Source organism: Acanthochromis polyacanthus, chromosome 9 (assembly GCF_021347895.1).
Source record: "Acanthochromis polyacanthus isolate Apoly-LR-REF ecotype Palm Island chromosome 9, KAUST_Apoly_ChrSc, whole genome shotgun sequence".
NCBI classification, from domain to species: domain Eukaryota; kingdom Metazoa; phylum Chordata; class Actinopteri; family Pomacentridae; genus Acanthochromis; species Acanthochromis polyacanthus.
The window spans coordinates 10,938,291-10,946,711 of NC_067121.1; the positions used below are offsets into that span (position 1 = coordinate 10,938,291).

Sequence of the window (8,421 nt, forward strand, 5' to 3'; positions counted from 1 at the left end):
TGTAGTCTTTCACTGATCTGTATTGCAGCTTCTAATACTTAGCAATATTTGGGAGGTAACATTTTTTCTTAGCATGAATGAAATAAGTGATTTTCTCAACTGGTCGAGCCAGAAAATGTCTGATTTGATTCACACAAAGTCAAATACTAGCAGATTGTTCTTTCTTTTCATAATTGTTTCCTCTCTAGTTGATTTCTGTTCATCTTCAGCAACGGGTGGCATATTTGACCAAGTGTCCGACACAGATTTTTGCTGGTAAAACCTGATTTTAATTGTAAGACACGTTGATTTATCGCTACATAAATATACATTCAAATCAGAAGCAGAAGTTACAATCACCCATCCTTCGTGACAGGCCATGCCCGGCCTGAGTTTACATGTGAAGCTTAGTGCAAAGAGTGGGCATGAAGCGGTCACACAGGTAGCACAGGTCGATCTACAGTATCAGATTAAAGCTGCTGTTGGCTTTCTTATTGCTCCTTCACGGTTTGTTCTCCGCCTCCTCGGCTTTGCTCTGCGGGCTCAGCATCTTCTCTACGGCGGCGTAGCTCTGCACCGCCCAGTCGTACACAGAGTCTCCGGTGGACTTGGCGACATTGGCCGCCTTCTCCGGGTAGTACAGGGAGGCGCTCAGGGTCATCAGGCCCGCCGGGTAGAGCAGCCGCTTCACCCTGGAGCCTCTGGCCAGGAACAGTCCCAGCACCCCGGTGAAGCCGATCACCCCCGCCCGCGGGTAGAAGTCCTTCGGCGGGTCCTTCAAGTAGGCATAAGTGTCGCTCCCGAACCGGACCACTCTCTGGACTCTGGGTTTGATCCTGCCGTAGGTGTCTTGACACCAAGCGGCGTACGGCTCCACCAGCTTCCTGATGGTGGCGACACTCTCCTCCAGTTGACCCGCTTCGGGCTCCGCATACCGGGACGTCTGTGGAGGAGTTGCGTAGAGAGACAGGTCGTCCCGGTTCAGCGGGGCCGGGACCTCCTTCTCCGCCTCACCGGCGTCAGCGAAGACGACGACCGGCAAGAAACGCAGGGCTCCCGGCATGGCACTACCTGTCACCTTCAACATGATCCCTGCAGGCCATGCAAGACTACGGTGTCCTCGGAGGGACACGACGGACGGCGCCGCCTCTCTGCTGTTTGACTCATTGACTGATGATTTTACTGCACGTTAACAAGGACATGAGAACTTAAGAGAGCTCTGAGCCAGAGGTGTTTACAAAGATGTGGATTAAATATAAACACACATGAGGATCTTATACTTATTTAATGGAATTCTGTTTATTAGAGTCTTAAATAAATAAACAAATGAATTCTTAAATATTCATATTAAATAAATATAGCTTTAGGAAATAAAGGTCTCCAAAAAATGTCATTCTTAATTATTATATTAATGCTTTATTTACTTATTTGATAGTTATTTATTTCGTAGGAAAATGCATTTGTTTAATATAGACTGAAAGAGCATTTTAAATTATTTACTTTTTGTATTTTTGTATCGGCACCATCCACCACGATGTGTGAGTAGGCTTCATAAATAATCTTAATGGGGATTTATTGCAGGTTTTCTCTCCACTCCTAATCTGAAAGTAATTGTTTCATTTTCAGATTTAAATACAAAATAGGATCGTCAAAAAATTTCACGAAATGCCGTTAAACTCAACCTTCAATGCATGAATAAAATATCCAATAAAAAGATTAATGCATAAATATTCCTGTGAAAAAAATTAATAAATATGGAACTATAAGAGTTACCTGCAATGACTAAAAGCAGTCCTTTAGAAATGCAACTTTTTAAATAAAAATGAATTTATTTAATATATATTTTTGAGAATTTATTTAATCTTAATATTTATTTTAGTTTAATATTATTTTTGTTTTGAGCATATATGTTTTCAGTATAGTCAGTATGTATGAGTAGCTACATAAATAATGCTATTAAAAATGAATTGAGATTTATTGCAAACTTTCTCTACCACCTTAATCTGACAGTAATTGTTTAATTTTTCAGATTTAATTACAAAATATGGCCAATAGGTATGTAATGTACAGCCCAAAGCTCTTTAATTTCGTTTCATCTTCATCTACTTTGCTACATTAATTGATTGATTTATTAATTGATTGATTTGTTTTTTTTTATGTTATGTCATGGTATATTGTCTCTTTGATTCTTTTTTTTTTTTTTACCTTTATCTTTTTAGCTGTTACAGTTAATCAGCTTGAATTATTTGATATCTCACATATTGGTGTGCATTTCATTCAATGTGGCCTTGCTGTTCCTGAATAATTCCATTCAATTATATTTTTGATTGCATGTTTGATTGTATTTGCCTCGTAACAATGTGCTCTATAGCGAGGTTCTATGTAAACAAACGTGCTTACTTGTTCTAAGGGTTTTTTATTGATAGCTTCATTGTAATACACCACTGGTTGGCAGTCAGAGTGTGATTTTAGTGGACTATTTTTAGATTAAACAGCTGTACACATAATGCTCTCTGCTTCCAGTGGCTTTAAAACTCATTCATTCATTGTTGATTTGCTCGACGTCACTGGTTACCATGGCAACCTGAAAGCCTGCTCCTCTCCAGGGAAACGCCAAGCGTCCCAGTTAGCAGGAGCGGCTAACTTCGAGGCTAACGCTAGTTCTTTTTTGGTTATAAACAGGCCGAAGCTTCTCAGTTGTTGCTGCTGCTGGCTAGACGTGGCTGCAGTAGTTGATTTTTTAATTTTTATTAAAAAATATATATTTAGTAAGTTAGCGTTTTTTTTTTTTTTTTGAATGGAGTTTTGTGGAGAATCATCCGTCCAGAACTTACAGGCTCTGTCTGCATTGTTGTCCACTCAGCAGGAGGAAGAGGAGGATACAGACTGTAGAGTAAGACCTGCACACCTGATAATATGATAATGAAAGAAAACAATTGGACATAAAGCAAAAAAGAAAGTAAGAACACAAGGGACAAATTAGTATTTCAAATGATTATAATAGTAATAGGCCTGGTCGACCTAATAATGTAGAAAATGATATATACATATGACATGTAGTGTATATTTGAGATTTTCTTCAAAAACCTTATGCTTCTCAAGAGGATTCAAAAGTAGTTGAACACCTTTTTTGGGATAGCTGCAATTTTCATCCATTTTTTAAAAAGTATAACTAGACGTAATTTTTAGTGTGGAAAAACAACTTCTTGTCCACTAGTCCCTCACATTGGCTTTCTGTAAATCTTGTCCTCTCTTTCAGACAAAATTCCTGTATTTATAGAGTTTGAATGCATGCACCTAAAGCTTCAACAGTAACCTTCAGATCTTGTATTGAAATTCATCAAACGGGCTACTCCTGGGTTGAATTTGCTCAGTGAGTGAGGCCAGTCCCAAACAGTGCTTTAAAGCCTGTAAAAGATTTTCATTACTCACTTTTCCATGTGACTGATCCGGTTTTTATTCATTCAAGTTGTGAAAAATACTGCAGCACATCAGCCTAATTTTTCATTTGTTGGAGTATACCACATTTATTGAAAGACATGGATCAAATTCTGATTTTTATAGGCTGTACTTACTTTTTCACGTCTTTCTTTGAACTACAAACACTGATGAAACTCTTTTTTTTCTTGAATAACATTAATTTATTTCAACAGAATGCAGCAGCGCTTGCACAGCTGGGTCCTGGACACATTGGCCCTCCACCCAAGAAATATAAAGAAGGTAATCTTTGTATTTCCTGTCATATAACTCAGCCCAAAAAGTAGTGTGACAAACATATCAGCTAATTTTGTGTGTGTGTGTGTGTGTGTTTTTTTTCCCCCTTTTTTCTAGTGTCAACTGCCTACATGAAGAAGAAGAGCAAAGATATCTGGAGCGAGGAAGAGGTGGCTGAGGGCTCCCAGTATGATGATCTAACTGATCCTCGGCCACAACCTGAGTGAGAAACACAAACATGCATAAAGGGGCCAAAAACTGGGAAAAGTTGGAATTTTATCATTTAGTTAGAAGCTGTCATCCTTCTTAATAATACCTAAATAATAGTAGATTATTTACATCTCAAGAATGTTTAGAATAAACCATTTATGGTTGGAATATGTAGCTGTCACATACGTTAGATACATGCATTTTTCACCAAGAAAAGCACACGTACAAAAAAGAACAACAATTCTCATGATTTTTACTTGTTTTTTGTGCACCTATTCACAATCAGCATTAGTTCAGTCTATTCTGATCCTGTATTCCTCATATAATGGGTGATAATTCAAATTAAATATATTTGGAAATACAACAATATAGAACAAACCCTTGCTTTAAAAGGGAAAATGGTCTCAAATGATTCACCTTATCATTTCCTTTTTAAAACTAGAAGAAAGGCTGATCAAGTTAATAATAACAATCCACCGTGAGAATTACAGGCTTGAGCTTGTTAGGTTGGATGTTGTTTTTCACCCAGCAAAGAATCCCTATCAGTTAATATTGTATGTATGTTTACATTTTTAAAAGGATTGAGATGAGATTATGCTTTTGTATTTTCTCTTGTTTGGATTTAAGCTGGGTTGTAGTGGTTAGCACTTTCACCTTGCAGCGAGAAGATCCCCGGTTCAAATCCCGCCTTGGGCCTGGGATCTTTCTGCATGGAGTTTGCATGTTCTCCCTGTGCATGCGTGGGTTTTCTCCGGGCACTCCGGCTTCCTCCCACAGTCCAAAAATATGCTGAGGTTAATTGGTTATTCTAAATTGCCCGTAGGTGTGAATGTGAGTGTGATTGTTTGTTTGTATACGTAGCCCTGTGACAGACTGGCAACCTGTCCAGGGTGTCCCCTGCCTTCACCCGAGTCAGCTGGGATAGACTCCAGCACCCCCGCGACCCTAGTGAGGATAAAGCGGTGTATAGAGAATGGATGGATTTAAGCTCATTTTTGTTCCTGGGGCGTCACTATTTCCAATGCTTTAAGTGATCAACGACAATACAAAATTCTGCTTTCATGTGCTTTCTGCTTTTGTGTCAAATGATTTAATGAGGTCAATACTAGTCCTTAAGCACATTTACCTAAATAATATACTTAAATACAAATTTAAGGCACTTATGATTTAGTATTTCCATTTTATGCTACTTTATTCTTCTACTCCGCTACATTTCAGAGGGAAATATTGTACTTCCTACCTTATCACATTTATCCATCAGCTGTACTTTTTAAGAAGATTTTACACCATGGATAATACAAGATGTTTTGAAAATGTATCATATTGTTTAGGATTAAACTAGTGGCTTCTGACATCTTATAAAAAGCAAAACTCACACTTCAGATGTTTATAAGATGTAATCAGCTCCAGCTACAGTGATTTTTTTTCCCTTTACATTTCTCACATGGATCCAACATCTCACCAAAAATCAAAGAACAGAAAAAACTAATGACTGATTTGTGGATCAGATTCATAGATTGTATAGTCTATGATCAGAACCTTTGTCCTTTTCCCAAAATCATTGGCAACAGTCTGATGTATCTGCTGCATCAGTATATAAAATTTTAAGTATTATTTATTGTTTAAAACTGTATGAAACATAGTTTAAACTAGCTCCACCTGCAGCAGCTATAACAGTAACCTGCTGCTGACACGCTGATGCTTCACTATTAATAATCTGACAAAGTGAGTAAATATATAATACTACATCAATCAGAAGGACTTTAATATTTTTGCCATTTCCTACTAATATTTGTGGATTTTTACTCTTTCATGCAGGACTTTGACTTGCAATGAAGCATCTCTAAATTTTGCTTTGGTATTTTCACTTAAGAAACAGCTCTGATTATTTGTCCCACCACTGGCTGATTGTGTGTGATGAGAGTGTGTGTTATATCTTGTGTGTGTGCAGGTATGAAATAATCCTGAAGCAGAGTGTGAAGACCGAGGATCTGTTCTTGGGCTTGAGCAGAAAGGACCCGTCCTCCATGTGTTGTGAAGCCATGCTGGTAAATTGTTGAACGTCTCAGGACTTTTACGCTTCATTCAATACTTTTTTCACACTGTAAAATGCAAATATAATGCAAAGATATGTGATCAGGGACATAAAGAGACACAAAATTAGACCTTATTCTCTGATTTTCAATCATTTTAACCTCAATAAAGATAATAAATGAATGATGGAAAAATGTAAAGGAGCACAGATGAGGCAGATAGTTTGCTTACTTACTTAATCCTGGATGGAAATTCTAGCACTTTTACATCCATCCATTCTGTATACACCGCTTTATCCTCACTAGGGTCACGGGGGGTGCCGGAGCCTATCCCGGCTGACTCAGGCGAAGGCAGGGGACACCCTGGACAGGTCGCCAGTCTGTCACAGGGCTACATATACAGACAAACAGTCACACTCACATTCACACCTACGGGCAATTTAGAGTGATCAGTTAACCTCAGCATATTTTTGGACTGTGGGAGGAAGCTGGAGTGCCCGGAGAAAACCCACGCATGCACAGGGAGAACATGCAAACTCCATGCAGAAAGATCCCAGGCCCACCCTGGGATTTGAATCAGGGATCTTCTCGCTACAAGGCGAAAGTGCTAACCACTTATTCCACTGTGCAGCCCAGCACTTTTACAGTCTTGCAAATTTTTTAAGACTTTTTTTAAATCCTGCATTGTAAGTGAAACAGTAAGAAAGGGACAGAACAATAAAAGTAGAAATGTGTTTCCTTTTTAAATAAGGAAATCAAAACTTGCACATGGTACAATATTAAAGATTCTGACTTCTTCACACTCTCAGGTGAAAATCAAACTACCCGACACAAAAGCGACAGAGGTGGTCCTGGATGTAAAAGAGAAGTTCCTTGATCTGCGGACGCCAAAATAGTAAGAGACGCTTTGAAAACGCTCGCTTTCATTTTTAATTCCCTCATGACCGAGCGTCAGCAGTGCAGACCCAAAGCTTCCCCTTTCCAGACATTTCCCTTTAATCAGAGGTTCACACTAAGATCTGAGTTCTGAACGCTGTTTCACACGACTCCTAACATCTTCCCCTGTCATCCTGCACACACACTCCGTCTCCCCAGTGCCCTCTAGTGTTTCTTTAACCCGCCTGTCCTCCTTTCTTCAGCAAACTGGGTCTCCATCTCCCTCATCCGATCCACACCCAGGAGGGTAAAGCTCAGTTCTTCAGTGAGAGGGAGGAGCTGGAGGTGACTTTGCTAATGAAGCGGCCCATGGACTTCATCAACACGCAGTGAGAAAAAAGGATGAAAATAAGCCACAAATGTCCAAAAAAGACAGAATCGGTAAACCATACTGCTTTGCTGGTAGGTCAGAAACAATACGGGACAGAGAGGTGATCAGCATGAACCTTGTGTATTTCTATGAACAATAAATAAGTCATTATTACACATGTTAAAGCTGTGGTTTCTGATAAAGATTTGACTTCTTATGTGACTTTCTCATGATTGAATAACGAGAAATCTACAGTAGAGGATGGAAAACACATGTTACACTACTTTAATAGGCTGATATCTTTATAGATGTATGTGTACATTAATGCCAATACAGGATTTGAGTTTATTCTTTATCTCAGCATATTCCATTTTAATTTTTGTTTTATCTTGTTTCAACCACCACATGGCTGCTAAAACTAGTGTACAGTTGGTGCTGCCATTCCATGTCCAACTTCTCTATGTGCCTTTCAATTTCTCCCAGTGAACAAATAAAGTTTTTTGAATTGAACTAAATTAGTGTGCTGATACAGATGCTCATTTTAACTTGTGAGACTCCACACTGTCTGTGCAGTCATTTGATTCTACACAAATTAATTCAGGAATTTGCACCATACAGTTTAAGTGCAATATCACCTCTAATAATGCATAGATTTTGGCACTAGAGATTTCATTTCTTCATGAATAAAACCTATGTATCTCTATTTCAATCTGTCATTTAAAAAATAAATCAGTTTAAAATTATGGAATCAATGCTTCCTTTTCTGTCATTAACTGTGTCTAATTCTAAAGTATTTACAATATTTAACCTGCTTACTGAACTTAACAGGTTAAAAAAAATAGATGAAAACAGGAAGGTCCCTCAAAATTGTTGATTATCATGCATAATGTTTCAATTTGATGTATAATATTTATGATCATCATAATATCGCTTTAGTAAGTTAGAATCATTGTCAATATCACTTTTTTTTATTATAGTCTTATTTTAGCTTACTTACTGGTATTTTTAGTAATAGTATTTTTTATTATTGTCTCTTTTTTGGTACTACTTTTACACTCAAATTTAGTATTGATTTTTTTTCTTCTGAGCAACATCTGGCACCAGAATTTCGTTTGGGATTAATAAAATCAATGTGTTATTATTATTATTATAAAATAACATCATAAAAACATATTATCTTACTTAAAGTAGCTACATGCGTAATTAGTTACTTTCCACCTGTTGACTAATGAAAAAATA

General features: G+C 37.8%; 2 protein-coding genes across 3 annotated transcripts in view; one reads left to right on the plus strand and one right to left on the minus strand.

The window, feature by feature from the left end:
* Positions 1-7,930, plus strand: part of dnaaf6 (dynein axonemal assembly factor 6) — a 15,032-nt gene extending 7,102 nt beyond the window's left edge. The window contains exons 1-6 of one of the 2 annotated variants that reach the window (XM_051953524.1): positions 2,156-2,872; positions 3,633-3,699; positions 3,811-3,916; positions 5,855-5,951; positions 6,746-6,831; positions 7,076-7,930. In XM_051953524.1, the coding sequence (XP_051809484.1) occupies positions 2,777-2,872; positions 3,633-3,699; positions 3,811-3,916; positions 5,855-5,951; positions 6,746-6,831; positions 7,076-7,205 (582 nt within the window). In that variant the 5' untranslated portion in view covers positions 2,156-2,776 and the 3' untranslated portion in view covers positions 7,206-7,930. Of the gene's footprint in view, positions 1-2,155; positions 2,873-3,632; positions 3,700-3,810; positions 3,917-5,854; positions 5,952-6,745; positions 6,832-7,075 lie in introns of those variants that run through there. The other variant, XM_051953525.1, reaches the window with a different exon arrangement.
* LOC110958061 (MICOS complex subunit MIC26-like) lies at positions 247-1,106 on the minus strand. The gene has a single exon (XM_022204364.2). The coding sequence runs from the start codon at positions 1,064-1,066 to the stop codon at positions 482-484; it is 585 nt and encodes a 194-aa protein (XP_022060056.2). The 5' UTR covers positions 1,067-1,106; the 3' UTR covers positions 247-481.
* Positions 7,931-8,421: the final 491 nt, after the last annotated feature.

Bases quoted from the DNA above. Each gene is read 5' to 3' on its own strand.
- LOC110958061 (XM_022204364.2), bottom strand. From the start codon at position 1,066: ATGTTGAAGGTGACAGGTAGTGCCATGCCGGGAGCCCTGCGTTTCTTG.